The sequence below is a fragment of the Taudactylus pleione genome, unplaced genomic scaffold (assembly GCF_031769625.1).
Source record: "Taudactylus pleione unplaced genomic scaffold, aTauple2 ptg000516l, whole genome shotgun sequence".
Classification (NCBI taxonomy): domain Eukaryota; kingdom Metazoa; phylum Chordata; class Amphibia; order Anura; family Myobatrachidae; genus Taudactylus; species Taudactylus pleione.
Window position 1 is genome coordinate 244,856 of NW_028284918.1, and position 23,999 is coordinate 268,854.

The 23,999-nt window shown below is 48.4% G+C and overlaps 1 protein-coding gene across 1 annotated transcript in view; it reads right to left on the bottom strand.

The window, feature by feature from the left end:
• The window catches only part of WDR26 (WD repeat domain 26), a 93,658-nt gene that overhangs the window by 8,437 nt on the left and 61,222 nt on the right, over window positions 1-23,999 (bottom strand). Inside the window, exons 9-14 of the mRNA XM_088450345.1 lie at window positions 17,708-17,848; window positions 16,314-16,433; window positions 15,703-15,848; window positions 14,297-14,375; window positions 13,922-14,051; window positions 6,770-6,955 (exon numbers count right to left, since the gene is read on the bottom strand). Coding sequence (XP_088306471.1) covers window positions 6,770-6,955; window positions 13,922-14,051; window positions 14,297-14,375; window positions 15,703-15,848; window positions 16,314-16,433; window positions 17,708-17,848 — 802 coding nt within the window. The remainder of the gene's footprint in view (window positions 1-6,769; window positions 6,956-13,921; window positions 14,052-14,296; window positions 14,376-15,702; window positions 15,849-16,313; window positions 16,434-17,707; window positions 17,849-23,999) is intronic.

Consider the following 23,999-nt stretch of genomic DNA (forward strand, 5'->3'; position numbering starts at 1 on the left):
TGACCTTCCAAGGACGCACCCTACCTCCAAGGAGGAACAAAAACTTGGCAATGTGGACCCCACACCACTAGGGACGGCCATCGACAAAGAAAGTATTTACCAAACCAAAGATAAGGAACAATCCAGAAATGAATGCGTATGCGAGGCCCTTCAAACCAAACCAGCCGTAGACGACAACCCGGAAGCCAACTGTGCCCAGTCTAACCTGGCCTCCCACACAGAGCTTACCGCACATGACCTACCAATGCAAAAGGGAATCCCAGGGCGAATCACTGTGAAGCCCTATGATGAAGAAGGTAGCACTAGTGACCCTAGTTCACGCCACCAGTCAGGGCACGCCAAGGCCGGATAACGACCCCAGAACCTAGCAAACCAGACCGGAGACAATCCTCCGAAGTCTAGCTAGTGGACCCCACAGGATATTGAGGTGTGCCCAGGAAGGGGCGTGCGGTGATTTAAACTGCTACCGCAGTGACTACCGTGTGAGGTTCTTCCCTGTGGATACTCAAGCAGCTGGAAGCAACTGCATAGGAACAGAGCCCTCTGAATCCGGCGTCTTTTAAGCCTCCCTGATGAGACTGGAGAGTTGCGCAGAAGGGAAAGTAATGACTTACCCTTGCCAACGCTAGGATTGACCCAGAGCCATGGGACTCCAGAACTAATCTAAACTTACGGAGAGGTGGAAAAAACAGCAGGTCCAATTCCTTCGGAACAGCGCAAAGTCTTTCCTTTGTGAAAATGCCAAAGGGGCCCTGGGAGGAAGAACACGCCTCCACCTGCGCCACACACAAAAGAGGAGGCCTGCAAAAAAAAAAAAAAAAAAAAAGCCTGGAGCCAGAGCGTTACATACCTAGGCTAGGAACTTAACCCTATAGAGGGAACAAAGCCCGAACCAGAGATAAGGGAACACCCAAGCCTGAAGCCTCACCAGCTGCCCTAATGCATACCCCGACATGCCGAGAACCCCAGCCCACTCAGGTCCCACCCTGCTGGACGCAGCTACCCGGCTGCCTACGCGTCACTAGGTCCTATACCAACAAGGCCCCCGAGGGCAACTGCTCGTTACCCCACGCATAGGCCCAAAAAACAGCAAAATCCCTGCATACAAACTCCCCACAGTTAGGGCTGTAGCGAAAATCTAACCCACGACCGCATTGCGTCGAGGAAACAAGGCTAACCATTCTGCCGTCATAGGGTAGTGGATCGATCCACTTCCGTAGATGTACCCAGATTCATCTATTACAGTGCAATGGCAGAGGTCACTAGTGACATGGACATATAGGGGGTATAGAAACCTGTGACGATTTAGATAGGGGACATATCTGATAGTAAACTTGAGACCAGATATTACACTTGATCTTAGCCAAAACGCTGAGCAGCGATGCGTGTTGTCAGAGCCCCTCACTTTTGTAACACCTGATAGCAGGTAGAAATCATAACAGGTATATGAAAACAATGTTACATAGGCAGCTAATACAGGAACAAGGGTACTTCGTCTTCCAGGAGACCAACACAGCAGCTGCCTGGGAAAGGGATGTGTAGAGCAGGCGAATGTTCCATGCATTCCTTGCTGTTCCCGCTGCCGGAATGGGAGAGCAGCTCTGGAAGCTCCGCCTCCTCAAATCTCCACTCTCCCGGGACACAGAGTACTTCCCCTTGTGAGGGGAAAACGCTGGTTAAGCCCGACACGCTACTCCTGCCTCTGTGTGAGGGGAGCCGCTGCCAAAGCAAGCCCGGCAAGATGGAACGTGCGAGGGAGGCCGGCAGCTACAGGCTCTGCCCCCCGATCCGTGGCTGCACACAAGTGCTACTCCCCTGCCTGGGGAAAGCACTTGTTTAGCTCCGACGAGCTGCCTGTGAGGTGCGCGCTCCCGTAATGTAGCCGCCCTCATCAGATCCGGCAAGATGGTGCCGCCATCTGGGACAGCACTGCCGCCCTGCACCCTCTAAAAGAGTGTGAGCGTGCACTGTCCCAGGGTCCAGGCGGTCTCTCTGTGATGGTACCCGCTGGCGCGCACCCCCAGGCCGCACTAGCATATTGGCAAGCTGTGTCAGAGCTCCCGCAGCCACCCGCACAGCTTTCTGCAAATAAAACACAAATTGTAAAAGAACAGTAAAATAACTACACTACAGAAGGGCCATAAAAATGGTGCCCAGCTCCTCAGGCACTGAACGAAGACTGAAATTGTGGAATTGCAGGGGGGGGGCGTTAGGATTTAAAACTACACAGTTTTTATTAAGTGCCAGCTCCAGCCCCAACCTACAATCCCATGGTCCAGTGTCCCCCAGCCTTGATGAAGGAGAAAAACATGGATTTGAAAATATTTAATACTGAACACACAAATGGAGTCACCTGAATAAAACTCTGGCGCAATCAGTAACACCTATGTATGATCAAAGGGTTTTGATTTCATAAATATGATTGAGGTGGGTACATGCGATATCGTGGATGACCACACAATGTGTTGTACAGCCTCTCCTTTGAAGACATCTGAGCTAATTGGTTAAGATCCGGTGGCCACGATATATTGTGCGATTTGGAATAATAATTGCAGGATTGTGTAGGCTCAAAATGACATCCTCTGGGATCGTTATTGTTCGTGAAATTGAAACGACTTGTTGCATAGTTTGTAAAAACGTTTTAGATATGCGACGATTGGCAACAAGAGATTGATTAGGGGTCTTAAAGATGATGGCTTCTACAGACATGCTTTATACCCAGACATGGTAAATTCTGGTGATTAAACCAGACTTCTAAAAATCCTGTCTGAGGCATGCAGCAAGCTGGGCTTCCTGCCATGCCTAGAATGTCTGAGATCTCCTGGCAGTGTGGAGTTACTAGAAACCACCAGAACATCCTCTATCTCTATGAGTACCTGCAGCAGTATCCCTACTAAAGGGGAATATGTGGTTCAGAGAAGCTCCAATGAAATAACGGGACTTCTGCTAGAGACACCTGTCAATCCCTCATCCTGGAGCCGAAACACCTCAACTTGTGGTACAACAGAGACTTGTCAAATATGTTGTCAACTGGTTGAAAAACCTAAAGGATGCCCAATTTCCAATTTTCCACCCCAGGAATCAACATCAAAAGCAATAGCTGAAACGTTGTGCTCCACCAAACACAGGATCCAGGAGGTTTCTCTTCGTGCAAGCCAAACCCGTGGTAAAAATCCAGCATCAGGGGGATCAGCACACTGAAAATTACTCTGAAGGAGTCGAAGCTCTAATTCAACGTGCTAGAACTCACCATGGAGCCTGTAACCTTATCTAAACCGTAATGGTCCCCACTAGCTGTGAAGTCTGGCATCTGCATTTGCTACAATCCAGTCCCAGATGAAGAATGGGTGATCTCTTGAGATAGTCGCCACAAAGCCACTTGCAGAGCAAGACCTGCACCCATGGAGACAGACATAAGAGCTGACTGGTTAAGCTACAGAGAGACTTGTTCCATTTTAAAACTAATATAATCTGGAAGAGAGGTGAAGGAAACTGCACTGCACTAAAGAAGTGACCACCACCTTTCCCAGGACATTCATTCAAAGGTGAACAGACACCTGTCTGTGCCATTTACAGTGGCATCACCAGACCCTGCAGAGAGTGGATGTTGCCATCTGGTAAATACACCCACTGTACATTTGTGACATACAGAAGGCAGAGGAAGATCTAACGCTGGGAAAGAATCAGGTTGGTCTTCTTGAAATTGAGAATCCAACAATGTCCCTTCAAGGTCTGGCCATCTTCTTGATTTGCTTGATCAGCAGATGTTCTAGATAAAAAGACAGTCATCCCTCCAAGATCTGAGGGCAGCCGTAATCTACAGGATCATGGCGGACATTCACTTGGCTGTGGCACAGAGAAGGGTACAGCTCAAAACTGAGAAAGGGACAAGACTGAACAGCAAACCTAAGGAGACACTGGTGTCCATCCCAGAACATGTACACCATGATCTCGTCTTGACCCAAGTTACTGATAATAGTAAGCAAGGACTATATGAACCTGCCCACCACCTTGGAGCCTTGAGGGACATCAGGTTCAGAATTTGCCGAATGGAACCGGCCATTTCCTGACTAGAAAAAGATTTGAGTATAAACCCAAACATTTGTCCAGCTTGGGGATTGGAGAGATCACTCCTGTAGAAACAGCCGTCCACAGGGCAAAACATTTTATTTTGACGACGTGATGCGAAATGAAAAAGCACATGGCTATGGACATCAAGAGATCGATCATGTTTTTCCAAAGGCAACGCCTCTCACCCAGGCATCTGTAGCTGAACTGAACCAATGATCCTAGAAGAGCAGCACCCATGACACCGCCACGTGAGAACCCAGATGGGCCATCGGTACATCACAGAGAATGCCCGCAGGCTTGGAAGCTTCCATCTCTCTGCAAGCCCTCCCTGGGTAACAGAATTGTCTCCTCGTCTTCCCATAGTCCCTTGGATTTCAGAGCACTGGACCGAAGAAAGGAACTCTTTCCCCAGTGTCGGCAATAACTTCTTTCAACATGGGATAAAAAAAGGACTTATGGCATGTGTCTTCTTCCGTAAACAGACACCCACCAGATCCGCTGCATCTGAAGAAGAAGCAAACATTGCGACCATCGGACAGAGTAAACCTAAGGTTACTCAGAATGTCTACCATAACTAACCCCAAAACGCCAGTGATACACATGCGTTTTAAACGACCCTCCCAGTCACAGTCCCGAAATGGCTGCAGACTGGCACGGCGACCGATGACGCAGGACCAGATCCACACATGCAGTGTGGCTCATGTCCACATCAAAAACCATTGGTCAATTATGACCAACTCGAAATAGCATCTACCTCCGAATTTGGCTCTATATACCATCTTCAGAGAAGCCTCGTCTATCCTATCCACTGAAAAGCATTCAGAATGGCGGTGGAGAGGCGAGCTATAGGATCTACAACTTCAGCCAGGACAAAAAGGTACTGTAACCTACAGAATACCTGAATATTCTGATCAGGATTGGACCATGCTTCAGCCAGCAGGCCCTTCAACTGAGCAAAACATGGGAGAGCAGGGGTTTATTCTGACATTTTAATGCCAAATTATCTGAAATCTCCAATTCCTCGCAGTCAGTAGGCATTACATCTTCCTTCCAGAATGATCCTCCACATTTCACAAGGAGATCTATGGATCCTTCTGGAGAAGTCATCAGAAGGTTACTCTTGTCTATGCGGAGCTGCTGCTTCCAATACTTAGAAGAGATGGCAGCAGACACAATCACCTCAAAAAGGAAAAGACATTTGCAGGAGACAATGCACTGAACAATCCATGTCCCGAGACCCCCTTATAGAGTTGTCAGGGTCTTATGAAGGGAAAGCAGGTCAGAGGCACCATGAGGAGCAACGTCGATGTCCATGGGTCCCACAGCTACCCTTAGATTCCCAAGAATTAAGAATCCAAGCTGGGCACCCAATAGCGTTTGACTATTTGTGCAAGCTCTGCAATAGTCTGGGCCATAGAAGTCTTCCAGACTGGTGCTGTTACCTCCTCAGGGGATGTACTTGCGAGTTTGGCAGCTGGTGATCTGCACAAAAGTCAACTGTACGCCCACTGTCATACTCCCCATACTTAGTGGTGCTATCCCTTGAAGGTGAGCCCCCAGCTGACCATCTTCAAGCCACGACCGCCACCTGTGAACCCTCTGCCCCATACAGAACTTGCGCAAAAGGATAGACTGCAACTAAGACTAGCATCCCAATCCAGAAATAGCAAGGAAAAACTTGCCTTGATCCAGACCTGATGACTGGAGATGGGACGTCCCTGCCACTACCTTTGTCTGTAGTGGGGGGCTGCAGGAGACAAAATCTAAGCTGAAACTGAGCACGCAGCTCCAGAGTCAGCTTGCTGAAAGTGGAACGGATTATGAATCTCATCCCTCTTGAGAAAATGAAGGAACTTTAGGCTAGGTATAGAAATAAAATGATTACCTGAAGAGTCCCATGGAACGATCATGGCATCCCCTAGAGACGTCACATGGTATCTGTGCCTGGAGCAGAATGCCAATAGCCCACCATCCAAACCCAACTTTGCATACTATGATACCTCTGGATGTAGAGACCACTCTCCCTGAAAATAAATTATCCACACAGATAATCCACCTCCAATTCTCCACCTGGAATGTATACAGCAGGAAGTGCTGGAACAAAGGACTCTCCTTTTGGTCTCCAACGTGGCGCGCTCTGTGATAACTAGGGAACTCCTTGTGCATCCCGTGTGATTTATACACACACACGGCACCGTCTGACTACATGGATTGACCTGTCATCAGACTGTACTTCCCGCAGTGCACTCAATACTGCTTAAAGCTGCAGCAGGCTAACTGTGCAATGCAAAATGGGGTGAATGTTACGTTCTCAGCGACAGCGGCTAGAGAAAGGAACACCTATTTTTGGTTTATGCCATGTACAGGTTACTGTTCTTTTATCATCCACTCTAGACAGATCGGGGCTGCCTAGTGCCCTTCCATGAGCGGAAGTAGCTCTCCACCCCATAAGCATCTCAAATTACTCCTCTGTGATAAAGTCCTGAAACTAAAAACACATATTTAAAGCTATAAGCTATTATAGGAGCCAACTTGCAATTTAGATTCAGTGGTAAAGGAAAAGAGCAGGACCTATCGTAAATACCATGAAAATCCAGATTTAGGTACTTTTTTTTTTTTTTTTTTTTTTACAAAATTCCAAAATCACTTTCAGGCAAAGTTTCATAGTTCATGCCTGTCTAACATGCATCTGATTTACCTTCAAACTCCTGGTTTTCTATGTAAGGTGCTGGTCCCCATATTCTAACAGTACCGTCGTCAGAAGCACTGGCCATCAGTGAGGGAATCTGCGGGTTCCAACTCACACAGTTCACTGTGCGCGTGTGTCCGGTCAGCTCCGCAATGGGCAGCTCACTGCGTTTGTGCCAGACGTATACTTTATGATCTGCATACAGAAAAAAAACAAACCCACAAAAAAATTAAACAAAATGGATAAAAAAGGAGACCACGCATAGATCTAGGTTCTCTGTTAAAAACAAAAATAGGAGGCTGATTAAAAGCTAGTACACCCTGTAAAATGTTTTTATTTTAAATAATTTCAAGACTTGGGAGCAGAGTGTGTGTGTGTGTGTGTGTGTGTGTGTGTGTGTGTACACACATATATATGTATGCATTTACACATCTATATCATACTCCCAGTAGAAAAGTTGGCCACACTTGCTGCCAGAATATAGATCTTTTATAGAACTAGGGAGTGTGATCTAAAAGTGACCAATATTACTCCAATCGAAATGAATCAGGTTACAGGGTAGGATAGGCCAGGTGGTAGGAAGATGATACCTCTTTCGCCTGGTATGGTGGTAGTCTTACCAGCAACAGGCCACATTGACTCAAAGCTTCCCGATGGGTCAGCCTGTGACTCACTGATCCAAGTTTTACTACCTATGTGCTGTCAGGTGGTACACCAATCCCCTCTCTTGCCACTCAGCCCAAGCAGTCAGTTCAGCCAGTGTGGCAAATTACACACCAACGAGAGTTATGGCAAAACTTACCTTTGTTAACTCTTTCTTCGAAGTCCAGGGAGACGTTGGGGTGTAGGTGGTGGTGGAAGACCGGGCACCACGCAGTTAAAGCTTTCAGCTCCCAGGATGCACTGGTCCAACCCCCTATACCCCGCCCCCGAGCCAGAGGCACCTCAGCTCGTGACAAGCCAAAGGCCGGAGGAGGAAAGCGAGAAGGAAGACTGGTACACACAAGAATCACACTCACAAAGAAGGAGACGGAAAACCGTTGACCAGAAACATAGCCCATATGAAGCCAGGTGTGTCAGGGCGGGTGCCCTGTGGAGCCAATGGACTTTGAAGAAAGAGATAACAAAAGGTAAGTTTTACCATAACTCATTTTCTTCTTCAGGGTCAAATCTAGTGGTTCAAATGGAGGACCATGGATGGCCCGAAGAACTACCGCCAAATCCCAAAGAGCCACATGGGGGACAAAGGGAGTTTGAATCCAGAGAACACCATGGAAAAATTTGTGAATAACCGGGTGTGGAGCCATCCTACATTGGAACCACACTGACGGTGCAGAGACATGTACCTTCAATGAGGCAGAGGTCCAATCCAGCTAGAAGGAAAGCCAATAGTCTGGAAATACGAAACACCTGAGGGTGTTTCGTAATCCCGAGAGCGAAACCACTGTAAATAATAATTCCACACTCTGTGGTTGATCCTGGCTGAGACAGGTCTACGCGCTCGAAACATTGTTCTGATGAATGAGCTAGAGAATCCCCTGGACCTTACGATGGATGTCCAAAGACAGACTAACCACGTCCGGGTAAAGGCAAGGAACCTGAGATAACAGGTCGGGCGCTGAGGTAGCAGGAACGGAGTGTTGATGAGAGACTCCGAAGATCTGAGTACCAATGACATTTGGGCCAAGCTGGAGCCACCAGCAGGACCGTGCCTCCGACCTGAATGAACCTCCGAAGAATTCGAGGAAGCAGGGATACAGGAGGAAATAGGTACGCAAACTGGAAGGTCTACTTCACTGACAGAGAATCCACCCAGCTTGCTTCGGCATCTCTTGTTCTGGACCCGTACATTGGTATGATTGTGACGGAAGGCCATGAGGTTCACTTCTGGGAGGCCCCATCTCTCCACTAGGAGTTGAAACACCTCTTGGTGAAGATTCCCCTGGATACACATCGTGACGGCAGAGGAAGTCAGCCTTATAAATTGAGAACTCCCGGAATGAACACTGCCGAAATGGCCGGGAGGTGACACTCCACCCATGTCAGAATGCGGGACACTTCTGCCATTGCTGCCCGACTTAGAGTGCCTCCTTGATGGTTGATGTAAGCCACTGTGGTGGAGTTGTCGGACTGAATATGCACGGGTTTTCCGAGAAGAATGTGTTCTGCCATCATGAGGACCTTGTATACAGCCTGAAATTCCAATCTGTTGATTGGAGGAATAGCTTTGACTGCTGTCCAACGGCCCTGAAAGGAGTGAGGGCCGGTAACTGCGCCCCAGCGACTGGCGTCCGTTGTTAGGATTACCCAGTCCGGGTTCCAAAAGGGGGCAACCCTTGATTAGATGAGGCATCTGTAGCCACCAAGATAGAGACAGATGCATCTCTGACTAGAGCACCACCGTCTGAGCTTTGATCCGATGGGGTAACCCGTTCCACCTGGAGAGGATCAGCCTTTGCAAAGGCCTAGAATGGAACTGAGGATATTCCACTATGTCGAAGGAGGACACCATGGATCCCAGAACCTGCATTGCTGAGTGGATTGACACACGGCAACTGTAGACATCTGCGCACTCCTAGTTGAAGTGTGGAGATCTTGTCTGATGTCAAAAAGATTCACTGATCCTGAGAATCCAGCAGGGCTCCCAGATGAATTACTCTGCGAGGGATTCAGGGAGGACATTTTCCAGTTCATCAACCATCCGTGCTTGTGCAGGAAAGCAATGGTTAACTGCAGATGGCAGTGAAGCACTTTGGGGGATCCTGCTAGGAGCAGGAGGTCGTCCAGATATGGAAACAGTCGGACACCCTGACCACGTAGGTGGACCACCACGATATCCATAATTGTAGTAAACAGCTGGATAGTCCAAAGGACAGAGCCTGAAATTGTAAGTGTTGCTGTATAGCAAACTGGAGATATCGCTGATGTGAGGATGCTATAGGTACCTGTAGGTAGGTGTCCCAAATATCCAGAGATACCATGAAGACCCCAGGCTCCATAGCTAGGATCATGGTGTATAGGGTTTCCATCCTGAACCAGAGTACCCTGAAGTTGTTCAAGGATTTGAGGTTGAGGATCGGCCGATGAGACCCATTCGGCTTCTGAACCAGAAAGATTAGAACAACCACCAGTCCCGAACTGAGATAGTGGGACTGGCACCATTCCCCCTGCTTGCAGCAAGGACTGTATTGTAAGGCCTTGTTCAGGTCTGAAGGAGGGCCTGTGTAGAAAAACTGGTGGGGAGGCTGTCTGGGAAATGAGATGGCGTACCCATGAGAAACTACTTCTTACCCAAGCATCCGTAGTGGTTTGACACCAGAACTGGGCGAACTGAAGAAGTCGGCCTCCCGCTCTGAAATATCCGTACCGTCAGGCTGAGGATTTATTCTTTGGTTTTGAAGCAGGGTGTCGGGTGTGGTCCTGGGTTTGGCAGCTCTAGTGGCCTTTCTTGGAATCCGCATCTGCCTTCCATGAGCATAGCCACAAGGTACGGTGGGGAGACACAGCCACGGCCGAGACTCTGGAGGTTAGGAGACTGGCATCCACTGTCGCTTCTCCAATATAGGAAGCTGCATCTCGAATGTGAGCAACAAGAGACATCTGATCCCTAGAAGCATCTGAGGGAAAAGAGTCTTCAAGTGCGTCAGCCCAGCCCTCTCTATAGCTTTAGCCACCCATGCAATAGCCATGGTTGGACAGGCATCAACCCCTGAAAGATTATATTGATTTCAGGAAAGCTTTCAGCTTCCTATCCGTAGGATCCTTCAAGGAAGTAACCGTAGGAATGGGCAAGTTAGCGCTTTTAATTAAACGTGTAACATGTGAATCCACCGCAGGGGGTGTTTCCCATTTTGCACAATGAGCCACAAGAAGAGAGTAACGGGAGGTCAGTATGAAACCTCTTACCAGGCAATTGCCAAGCTACAGCCATGAATTCAGCCAGAGGGAATTCTACTGAAGCTACTTTCTGTAATTTAAACAGAAGATGACGAGCCAGCCCTTAAATCCAAGCACCCTCTATTAATAAGATGGTTCTGACAGCCCGCACCAAGGCAGGAATAATTTCTGACCGACTCTCATCCTCCTCCGGAGGGGAGTCAGGGTTAGAGAGATCAGCATCTGTGACGATAACACAGGACGTGTAAGGATTTACTGGGTAGTGGTTTCCCACCTTACAACATCGTTTGAAAGGTATTAGATGTAGCCATCAGACTGTTAGAGAGTAAGTCTACCCATGGTGGGGGTACTGGAGGTACATGTATCTCCTGAAACTGATGTGACAACCCCAAAGGGGGCATTACGTCCTGCTGTGATAACCCCCTCGGGGGAATTACAGCCGGATACGCTAGGCGGTCCGAAATAGTGGCCAGTACCTGAACAAAGGAGCCCAGGTTATTATATATAGCCCCTATCAAATCCTCCTCACTTAAGCCTGCAGCCCATAACCTGCCCGATGGCTGTATGGGGGCAGATGCCTGTTAGTACTCCTGCCTTTGCTAGACATAGCTGCAGAGTAAATGGCACACAATATGTTCACTGGGTATAATGCAACCACCGTGCATGTAGGATACTAGTAGGAAGCAATATACTGGTCCTGTCTTATGTCTGGGTAAGCTGCAGGAGCACACAGCCCAAATATGGCACAGTCCAACGAATGTATGTGACAAAACCTCACAAATACTTAGTTCTATAAATGTGAGGGACATGGAAAACCCTGAATACACCTGTATGTTAAGGTAATAGTCCGAGGGAAAAAAAAAAAACCCACTGGTCCTGACTGATGCTTGGATAAGCTGCTGGAGCCCACTGTCTAAGTATGCTACACACTGGTCCGGTCTAAAGGGGCACATCCACTAGACGATCTACTCCCTGTCCAATCTCTAAACGACTTTCCCTTGATTTTTTCCCTTGAAATGTTATCTTTCAGTCTGAACGATTTGCAAACTAATCTTTAATAGATCAAGTGAAATTGACCTGCATGTTCAGTCGACTGACGAGACGATCAAACGACCAGCGGAAGCGCGCATCGTTGATCGTTAACGACCAAACACTGCACGATTTATAAACGATTTTTAAACGATTGAACGATAACGACGTCGTTATCATTCAATCGCCTGCTAAAATCGTGTAGTGGATGCCCCCTTTACACTTAGGTAAGCTGCAGGAGCCCCATTGCCTAAATATGGCACAGTGCAGCACCCAACAGTATGTGTCAGACCGAACAAATACTATCTTTTAGTGCAAATTGTTTTTTTATTAATATGCTTATAGTAAAACAAACATAGAAAACTCAATCACCAATAACATACAAATAAAATAGATAAAAAAAAAAATATATATATATATATATATATATAAAAAAAACAAAAAAACCCACAAAATTAAATAAATGAAATAAAATACAGCTCTGGGTTCAACAAAAGCAAACAAGGAGAAGCAACTCCACCCTATTAAGTCTAGGGGCCAGACAAGTTATAGACCCCGAGGGTATCACAAATATCAAACACCATCAAGAGGCTTAGAAGGGATGTGCGGCAATAATATTTTTAAAGGTGTTCGAATCCTTGAAATCCAGCCAACGAAACAGTGTATCCCTAAAAGCTGCGTAGAGGTCTTCAGTAGAAGACAAAATATCTTCCATCTCCATGTAAAGGTCAATCCTATCGACCCAGTCTCTAACCGTTGGAGGAGAGGAGGATCGCCACTTTACCGGGATAACTGACATCAGCGTTATTTAAATGGCACAACAGGGACTTTTTATATCTCGAGATTGGGGCGGGGGATAGGTGAAACAGCCAAAACAGCTGATCAGATTGAACCAGTTCCCCGATTATAAATTGCAGAGAGTTTAAGGACTTCAGACCAAAACGGACGGAGGTGAGAGCACTGCCACCATGTGTGGAACGGGTTTGCCAGGGGATTTAAGCACCGCCAGCATGTATTCGGCACGCCTAATCCCATTTTTGAGAGGACCTGTACCAGCGGGATATCAACTTGTATTGGGTCTCCCGAACACCAACACTAGGAGAGCAAGCATGTGCCAAACTAATTTTTTTAACCCAATTAGCCTCCCCCACCTCCGCGCCCAACTCCAAATCCCATATTTTAGCAAAGTGTGTAAGACGGATACTCGCATCATCCGAGAGAAAACGGTATACCAGGGAAATAGTATGAGTAGGGGGCAAGGGGCCAGCACAAAGGAGTTCAAAAGGTGTTAAAGCTGTATGGAGGGAGACGGAGGGGCCAAGAGCATAAAGGAAGTGGCGAATTTGAAGGTATCGCCAGAATTCCCCTTAGAGTAAGTTCCAATTGCCTTGTATGTCAGCAAAGGATGCCAACTTTGTCCCCACTCCTCAGAGGGGGCGCGGCCATAGGGAGGAGCAGCTCAGCAAAGCCAGACCGCAATGGAAAGGCGCGCTGACAAGCCGCTACAACAGGGAAGGCTGTCTCCCCTGGCTGCATATTAACCCCTGGGACGCCGCTTTCCGCACCAATACTGTCCCTGGTGGTCTAGTGGAAGCGCAGGGTATGGGGGGCCTGCGTCCACCTCAGCACCTCCGGTCTGTCCCCTGAGACCGGAGGAAATGACTGCTCACAGGCGGGTCACCGTGAGCGGTGACCCGCCTTACCTTGTCCCCTTGTAAATCTGTCCGCAATCTGGGAATTCCACGGGGCCAGTCTAGCACGGACCCCGGGGTCCCGCCGAGATCCCCAGATTGGTACTGGCGTTGCGGCGCCAGCGGGGTAACGGAGCAGCAGCACAGACGTCCAATGGACCGTCTGTTGCTGCGCGCTCTGGAGAGATAGTTTTTACACTACCATAATCATAAAAATAAAATAAAACAGCTTTAGGGGCCAGGCACCAACTCAAACTGAGGTGCCTCTGGCTCGGGGGCGGGGTTATAGGGAGAGTGGACCCAATGGATCCTGGGAGCTGAAAGCTTTAACTGCGTGGTGTCCAGATTTGGTTCCCAACCTATACCCCAAGGACTCCCTTTGGACCCTGAAGAAAGATTATATACATACACTCACGTACACACACCTATATATACATACACACTGCCATTTAAGGCCCATCCCTTTTTCCCGTTGTCTTCCCCAATCCTGCAGAAGGAGTAAATATGCTGCTGGACAGCGATAAAGTGGCAGAGGGGACATTACCTTCACTGCCGCTAGCGATGAAGTCCTCGTTGTGACCACCAAAGCACGAGTGTATTGTGTAGAAGCCCTGTGTCACACCTTGATATTTTCTCACTAAAACTCTGTCTTGCAAGTCCCATAAATGAACACCCTGAAGGTCAAAAGAAAGAGCGATAAAATGATACATTACTAAAGTCAAATGTCACTGCATACAGTGCACGTCTGCGGGCAAATAATGTACTCTGCAAACTGGCACCACAGGGAAACCAATGACAGGCCGTAGTCACGTCACTATGGCGACTGAAGGCAATGGCGTACAATCCGACACACGCCCCCCCCCCCCCTATATAAAAGGAGGCCCAGTCACCTGGAGAAAGCCAGGTGAGCAGTACTTACCTGAGTAGCTACGTTTAACAATGCTAGTCTTCCGTTTTTTGATATTGTGAATGACATGATAGGATGGTCTTCTTGCACTCTGAAACAGACAGACACCAAAGTCAGGGATCGCAGGCGATACTCTGTACTACATAAAGATGGCTTCTTATACGGACATGCTCGATTGTTTTCGTGTGTGTGTGTGATAGATCTAGTAAGTAGTAGAGTTTTAGCTTAAGATGTTGCTTGCAGAGAGGTCCATTCAGTTCCATTGCTTGCCTTCCCCACCAGCCAGCATCCTACAGGTTCCCACAATTTAACCCTTCATTTGAGATACAGACAGCGCTGTTACACTGGAAATGCTTGATGCAATCCAGCCACCGTTCAGTGCGAGTGCCAGACGGCGGGATGATATCTAGCCCGAGCGCCACATACCATCCAGCACGTGTGGTAACAGTCCACTCCCAGACTCATCACAATAGGATCCAACGGAATTGCCTAAATATATGAGGGGCGATTCAGTTGTTTGCTTGACCAGATCGGTTATCATAGATTACTGCATGCACCCTCTGGGAGGTGCGAGTCAAAAATCTGCGTTAAGTAGGGCTCCAGGACCAGCCGCACAGTAACTGGCAGCGCACCCAGCAATTAGCACGGGAAAAGCTGCTAAAACCGGCTAATCCCACGCATTAGGGCATGAGAAAGGCGCTGTTATGGGAATTGAGGGGGGCAATTCTATTGGTCGTGTAAAACATTTGAATAGCTCACGGGCTTATATACGGGCGCTACAAACAATTGAATCATCCTCATAGAGCTCAATTCAATTGAATGCGAATTATATAACGCTGGGAAGGAGCTCCCGAAGATATTCAATTCAGAACGCTGTTAAGGATTTCTGCCCTTAGCGCCGCGGAAACAGCATCGTGCTGGGCAGTTTAGTCTGTGAATGCCCGTTCTCGCGACGAAACACCCTGTTTAAGGCGCGAGGGGCACGAGAGTGGGCATTCTCCGACCTAACAGCGTGCTGAATTGAATAGCTCCGGGAGCTCCTTCCCGGCGCTATTTAATACGCGTTCAATTGAATCGAGCCCATAGTCTGCAAAAGGAAATCCTGGAAGGCCGACATGCTCAAAATGAGTCAACGATCACTTCTAAAGTCAGAACCACATTTTAAACACTATCAAAACAAAATATGAAAAAGAAGAAAGAAAACGAACATCTTGGGACAGGTAATGGGTGAGGACTGGACATGACATATTGAGACTGGGCGACCAAGGAGGAGAGGTCTTTCCTGAGCAAAGGTCTTTCTAAAAGTACCTTCCTGCCTCACCTTCCGAATGCTCTGCACACACATGAAATGTGCAGCGTTCCCATATTACTCTGTGCTGGCAATACACCCAGATACAGAATAATAAGACATCTCTCACATGTTTCTGTCCGTTAGGTCCTCGAAGTTATAGCCCCGGATCCGCTGGTGGGTGTCCGAGGCGAGGACAGTCTTGCCGTCACCGAGGCACCACAGACACTGCACTCTCACACCCTCCCAGGAGTCCAGCAGGTTGCCATCTAGATCCTGCAGAGAAGGAGACAGACGTGAGCAGGGAGACGTGATTGGATGTGTACTGTCCCCAATGTGCTGGTGACTACTGGTGGTGACTACTGGATCGCAGATGAGAACCCAACTCATCGGCTAACTGGGTTACGCCAACAATTTGCTCACGCTGACCACCAGGGGCTGTGTCAGCTTGAGCAAATTCTATTGGGAGGTTTACACTTGAACCATAGATCGGTGTCACTATGTGGTGATTGTACACACAAGCTATCACCCTCTGTTTTTCCTAAGGAGGGTGGGTGCATATTTGGCAAATATGATCTCTATAGTATCCCATCTGTAATCCTTTGCAAAATACACTAATTGTTGGCGTAAGCCCCGTTAGCCGATGAGTTGGGTTCTCGTCTGCGATCCAGTCTCCCCAAAGCTGCAGGAGAGGTAAAAGCTAGATATTCTGCATTTATTGGGGAATAAAGCACATCATACGCATTGGTAGAACTGTCCCCGCTGGCCACCGGTCACAAAGCGCTTCCCGTCGGGGTTCCAGGCCACGCTCGTCAAGCTGTCTTCATGAGATTGGCTCATTTTTGTCCTCAGCTCACCAGACTGGAAACACAAGAAAACAAATTCATCTCTACACTACAGTAATAGGGCGTTCACACATTATACTATGCGTATCGCTCAGCTACTGCGCCCATTGTTTCTGGGAGGAACAGACCAGCTGTTACAGATGTGTCCCCACACACAAATCCCTTTTGCGTGGGACGCTGACGCGATTCCCATGCTGCACTGTAGTTTATAGTGTACTGGGTACTTAGGATTACTTTTTGTGGTCACAGAGGAATTGGTACAAAGTGGCAGATTTAGTGTAACGTATCAGACCGGTCTTTTGCCAGTTTAACCTGGATTGTGTACTTTTTCCTTCATTGCACTAGGTACTCAGGATTAGTGTTTTGGCGCGGATAAGTAGCAAAGTTTGTGGCGCACTAAACGGGGTGATTTGGCACAATTGGAGGATGGTGTATGTGGACACATCTGTAGGTGGAACTACATGAAAGAGCCCTATGAAGCAAAAAATACTCCAAATCAGCAGCCATGATTCTCTGAGACACTAGAATGCCAGGATGATGGATAAACATTTCTGAATGAAACAGCTAGTCCGATACTTGCCATGCCATAACAAAACATTTCTGCCCCACCCCCCCCTATATCTCACAAGAAATCTTACCGGAATCAGTATGATTTACCGCCGGCCGCATGGCCGGTGTTTCTAATCCCGACAGCAGAAGCCCGGCAGGGGTGAAGATCCCGATCGTTCATTCTGGCAAGTATAGCTAACCAAATTCCCTACCCTAACCCTCCTTTGGGGTGTCTAACCCTAAACTCCCCCCCCCCCCCCCAGTGCGCCTAAGCCCCCCCGTCCCCTAACTCTAACCCTCCCGGGGGGGGGGGGGGGTATTGCCTAATCCTAAATCCCCCCGGGATCCCCTAACATTCCCCCCGGCGACTGTCCGCGCCTGGCTTACCATCAATCGGTACGCCGGGTGTCGGGCTCCTGGCGTAGGTCTAATGACAGGCGTCGGGATCTCGACGCCTGTCATTAGTACCTTGCCGGGAATAGACAGTCGGGAAGCCGGCGGTCGGGATTTTGTCCGTTGGCTTCCCGGCTGCTTCCCCATTTACCATATTAAACATTTGGACGGAGGGGAAACCCTCCTCCTGGCTAGCTTTTAGGATACCCAATTTCTTCTACAGAAATGTACACAAGGATATAGAAAGCTAGTATAAGAGAACTGTAATGCAGACTCAGCCATTAGCAGCACACCTGACTACACTAATGTGACAGCCAGTCGTGAAGAATTACTGTGAGTGGACCTGACCTGTACATTCCACAGCCAGAGCTCTGAGCAGTCATCTGGACCACAAGCAACGAGATAGTTGTCGTCGGGGCTCCATGCTAGGTAGGAGACACCATAAGCGTGGCCTTCCAACGTCTTCAGTAACTTCAGCTGGTGTGTGTCCTGGGGAAAGAAAACAATCGCTTAATCTGCTGAGCAGACAAAGTACCCAGCCGGAAGGTAGAGTAGTGAGTACCCCAGTCACAGAGGTGTCATCACTATTTCCTGCTGACCCATTTGTCCTATACATCCCAATACCATGCCTGAGGGTCAGGTCAATTTATGGCACAGACTACCAGACCGGTGCCTATAGAGATGCCTGCGCAGAACCTAACCCATGACGCAGCCACCGGCTTATTGACAATTATTTTTTCATTGCTTGAAGCATTTTACAGTATCGCTGGAGAAGGGGGGGGGCGCCGAAAAGTTAAGTGTAGGCCAGTTATCAGGAACGGTTTTTGAGCTGCAATATACAACCATCCGCCCAGGTGGGCTCAGCGGGTTTCCCGGTCTGGCCCCGTTACCACAGTCATGTACTGCATATACATACAGTACAGCCCACCTACAGTACATGGAGATCACCGCTAAACAGCAGCATTTGGCTTTCCAAAGGTTCCTTCCAGCCACGGATCTCTGCTAATCACTGTGAAAGCTGTTTCTTGTCCTGGGTGAATTGGGGAACCCCCAGGGGACTATAGGAATGTAATACCTATTGAATAATAGAAGTATCAGCACTTTGATGTACCCAAGAGCCTCTTTCAGTTGTATGGGAGAAGGGGGAAATACACTGACTACATATGAACAAAACAGCAACAAACCTGGATATGTTCTGACCTCTACATCATCCATGAAATATGATCGAGAAATCTGAGACTAAAAATTTGCACCCACTTCTGACAGTGAAGAGGTTCATTTTATTTATAGTTAACATTGCAAAGTACACTTCTACTAGTGTTCACACTAGGCATTATTGTCAGGATGCCCTGCCAGTTTTGGAAGTGAAGATTTGCACCACGCACGTCTCCAGAACACGGCGCTGCCACAAAACGACACAAAACTGAGCCTGGGAGCCACCACTGAGCAACAGAAGCTAAGCAAAAGGCACCAGCCCTGAGGAGGTGTACACTGAATTGGAGGCCCTACTGTGCGGCGTACACTGTGAATTGGAGGCCCTACTGTGCGGCGTACACTGTGAATTGGAGGCCCTACTGTGCGGCGTACACTGTGAATTGGAGGCCCTACTGTGCGGCGTACACTGTGAATTGGAGGCCCTACTGTGCGGCGTACACTGTGAATTGGAGGCCCTACTGTGCGGCGTACACTGTGAATTGGAGGCCCTACTGTGCGGCGTACACTGTGAATTGGAGGCCCTACTGTGCGGCGTACACTGTGAATTGGAGGCCCTACTGTGCGGCGTACACTGAATTGGAGGCCCTACTGTGCGGCGTACACTGAATTGGAGGCCCTACTGTGCGGCGTACACTGAATTGGAGGCCCCACTGTGCGGCGTACACTGAATTGGAGGCCCCACTGTGCGGCGTACACTGAATTGGAGGCCTTATAAATACATATAATGTAACACTGATTATAAGTTAATGTTAAATTACTGCATAAATCAGCTTTTACCATGCTTCCAAAAGAGCGAACACTACTTATAGGGTCTATTTTGCAAATACAACCACTCTCCTAACTAATCATTTGTGAGATCTATTATATGGAATCAAACCAGTAGTTTGAAAAGCCATTTAATCTAGGCTATAATCAAGCTAATGACATCAGGTATGTGACACACAGTCATGGCGGGTGGACAAACAACCACAAACAACTCCCCCACAACAATAGGTTTTAACACACCCACACACTAACAAAGCACATTGTTCCATATTCAGCCTGCTCATAGCATAACCACACAGAACCAGATACAGAAGAGGTGAAGATGACAAACTTGCAATAACCGCCTAAGCGTCATAGGCAGACGTGATCAGTGTGTACAGCTATGTTCATTTATGGGCCCCTCCTAGAACACAATCCATTCCTATAAGACTGAGCACAATTAGCATTCCTATCCTGTTACAGGTCCTATGGTAAGGAACACTGACCTCTTTCATAATGCTGTAATTAACCCACTTCAGGCATCTTACACAACTGGAAGCGGGAGAGAAGTACACAAATAGGCAACAATACTGGGAGCGGGAGAGAAGTACACAAACAGGCAACAATACTGGGAGCGGGAGAGAAGTACACAAACAGGCAACAATACTGGGAGCGGGAGAGAAGTACACAAACAGGCAACAATACTGGGAGCGGGAGAGAAGTACACAAACAGGCAACAATACTGGGAGCGGGAGAGACGTACACAAACAGGCAACAATACTGGGAGCGGGAGAGACGTACACAAACAGGCAACAATACTGGGAGCGGGAGAGACGTACACAAACAGGCAACAATACTGGGAGCGGGAGAGACGTACACAAACAGGCAACAATACTGGGAGCGGGAGAGACGTACACAAACAGGCAACAATACTGGGAGCGGGAGAGAAGTACACAAACAGGCAACAATACTGGGAGCGGGAGAGAAGTACACAAACAGGCAACAATACTGGGAGCGGGAGAGAAGTACACAAACAGGCAACAATACTGGGAGCGGGAGAGAAGTACACAAACAGGCAACAATACTGGGAGCGGGAGAGAAGTACACAAACAGGCAACAATACTGGGAGCGGGAGAGAAGTACACAAACAGGCAACAATACTGGGAGCGGGAGAGAAGTACACAAACAGGCAACAATACTGGGAGCGGGAGAGAAGTACACAAACAGGCAACAATACTGGGAGCGGGAGAGACGTACACAAACAGGCAACAATACTGGGAGCGGGAGAGACGTACACAAACAGGCAACAATACTGGGAGCGGGAGAGACGTACACAAACAGGCAACAATACTGGGAGCGGGAGAGAAGTACACAAACAGGCAACAATACTGGGAGCGGGAGAGAAGTACACAAACAGGCAACAATACTGGGAGCGGGAGAGACGTACACAAACAGGCAACAATACTGGGAGCGGGAGAGACGTACACAAACAGGCAACAATACTGGGAGCGGGAGAGACGTACACAAACAGGCAACAATACTGGGAGCAAGAGAGAAGTACACAAACAGGCAACAATACTGGGAGCAGGAGAGAAGTACATGCGAAGCAGCTTGCGCTACCCAACCAAATACTGCAATACAGGGGAATGGGCTTAGCTTAATGCCTGTAAGTTTTATATTTTGCTGCGCACGTATTAAAAATGGCAGAGTAGCGACTGCGTAAGCCAGCAGGCAGAAAGCTGCGCCATTACTCACCGGGAGGACCCTGAGTGTATAAGGTGTTATTATATATTCAAAAAATAAATAAAAAATATAAGCCACAAGAGAAACCCGGTGGCAGAACTCTAGGATTACTGAGATTTTTTATTACATTTGTGCATTGTTTAACAGTGTGCACACAGCAATTCAGATTAACTTAAAGGCAAAATATTTTGAGAATGGGGACAGCGGTTTCGGGATACTTAAAACTGTCCTCTCGCAACACAAAATAAAGTAGCGTATGACATTTACGAGTGTGAATATCTCTCTCTTTCTATATCTCTCTCTCTATAATATCTCTCTCTCATATATATATCTATCTATCTATCTAATGTTCTCCCCAGAATATTTTTTTCCAGCCAGGTGGCATCCAAAAGTAGCCGAGTGGGGGCCTTCGCAATTATGCGTGCACCGGGAAAAGGGGTATGTCCCTTACCAATCCAGCGCGACAGGTCTCAGGCTGATCCCCCACTGGCTCGCAATCAAAAGTGCCCATTATACAGTGCCCCCTGTAGTTTTCCCCTTTATGCATTGCCCCCTGTAGTTTAACTTTGCCCTTATGCATTGCCCCCTGGCTGAAGTAGCGCCCCTATGTAGTGCCCCCAAACTGGTCCCTTATGCAGTGCCCCTAGGCTTAAATGGTGTCCCTTATGCAGTGCCCCCAGGCTGGCCCCTTATGCAGTGCCCCCAGTTTTAATAGTGTCCCTTATGCAGTGCCCCCAGGTTTAATAGTGTCCCTTATGCAGTGCCCCCAGTTTGAATAGTGTCCCTTATGCAGTGCCGCCAAGGTTTAATAGTGTCCCTTATGCAGTGCCCCCAGGTTTAATAGTGTCCCTTATGCAGTGCCCCCAGGTTTAATAGTGTCCCTTATGCAGTGCCCCCAGGTTTAATAGTGTCCCTTATGCAGTGCCCCCAGTTTTAATAGTGTCCCTTATGCAGTGCCGCCAAGGTTTAATAGTGTCCCTTATGCAGTGCCCCCAAGTTTAATAGTGTCCCTTATGCAGTGCCGCCAAGGTTTAATAACAAGAGATATGGTAAGAACTTACCTTTGTTATCTCTGTTTCTACGAAGTCCATAGGGTCCACAGGGTTGACCTTGGGGTATAGGTTGGGAACCAAATCCGGGCACCACGCAGTTAAAGCTTTTAGCTCCCAGGATGCACTTGGGTCCACTCTCCCTATAACCCCGCCCCCCAGCCAGAGGCACCTCAGATTGTAAGTAGCCAAAGGCCGGAGGAGGAGAGAAAAAGAGAGAGAAAACTGGAACACTCTAGAACCATACTCACAGAAAAGGAGACGGGAAGCCGGTGACCAGTAACACAGCCCATATGAAGCCAGGTGCGTCAGGGCGGGCGCCCTGTGGACCCTATGGACTTCGTAGAAACAGAGATAACAAAGGTAAGTTCTTACCATATCTCTTGTTTTCTACTTCAGGGTCCATAGGGGGTCCACAGGGTTGACCTTGGGGATGTCCCAAAGCAGTTCAACCAAGGGTGGGGACGCTCCTGTGCTGAGAGGAGAATCCGTCGCCAAAAAGGAAGCATCCTGAGAGGCAAAGGAAACCAATGCCTAGAACCTTAAAAAGGTATGGACAGAAGACCACGTGGACACCTAGTAAGGCAAAACAGCCGAGGCGCCACGACGAGCGGCCCACGAGGGTTACACGGCCCGAGAAAAAAACAAGCCTCAACGACAGAAATGCCCACCCATGGGTAGGCCCCTGAGGAAGACATACGAGGCCATCCAGTCAACATTCATTATAGGCCGGCCATCGTTTCCTGTTAAAACCAGAAACCGCAGACCACCAATAAGGAGTCCGCTTACCATAAGGAACTTGAACGGATCACATAAAGCCAAAGAGGCCGGACCACAGTCCATGAGGCCACAACAGCCGAGAGGACTGGGAACTGAATGGCCATACCATAAGTTCCAGAATAATATGGAACCTAAAAACCACTTTAAGAAGAAACACAGGGCGAGAGCAACTCACACCCTGACATGATGCCCTCCAGAAGAGGGAGCCACATGAGAACGCTCCCCATTCAGACACTCTCCTGGTTGATTTAAACACCCAGAGAGAGAGAGCTTAAACAATAGACCATGTAATGGCTATCACAACCAGCGGTTCCATTGACTGTCCCCGGAGGGAACAGAGAACCACTACTAACTCCCCAGGAGTCCCTAGGGAGGACAAGTGGAGACATAATCCAGAAAACACTCCAAAGGATGAACTGGATACCAGAGCGGAGCAATTCCATATCTTAACCATACCGACAGTGTAGAGATCCGCACTGTCAGGAAGGCCAGGCCAAGGGTGAAACCCAAGCCAGCTGGAAGGAATGCCAGAATATCTGGAAATCCTGGACACCGGAGGATCGTATCGACAGGTACGATACCATAAGAATTATGTACGCCACAGTCCGTGGCCGATCCCAGCAAAGTCTGGCCTATCTGCTCTAAACATCTCAATGAAGACAGAGCCAGGGAAGCCCGAGGACCACAGTAGGGGCGCAGTTAAAGACAAGCGATCCAGAGAAAAACAAGGACCCTGAGACAACAGGTCCAGATAGTGAAGCAGTAGGAACGGAGCATCGAGGAGGCGACTCCGAAAATCTTAGTACCAGTGATGTCTGGGACGACCTGGAGCCCCCAGAAGGAAAGCCCCTCCGTCTCGAATTAAACTTCCGAAGACCTCGAGGAAGAAGGGAGACCGGAGGACACAGGTACACAAAGTGGAAGGACCACTTCACTGACAAAGAGTCACTGAAGGTAGCTTCAGTACTCCTAGAGCTGGACTGTAACACCGGTAATGTGTGATCGAGTCAGAAGGCCATGGGGATCAATCCCCTCAGGGAGGCCCCCTCTGCTCACCAGGAGTTGAAACCTCTCTTGGAGAAGAGACTAGTCCCCGGGATGCACGCCGT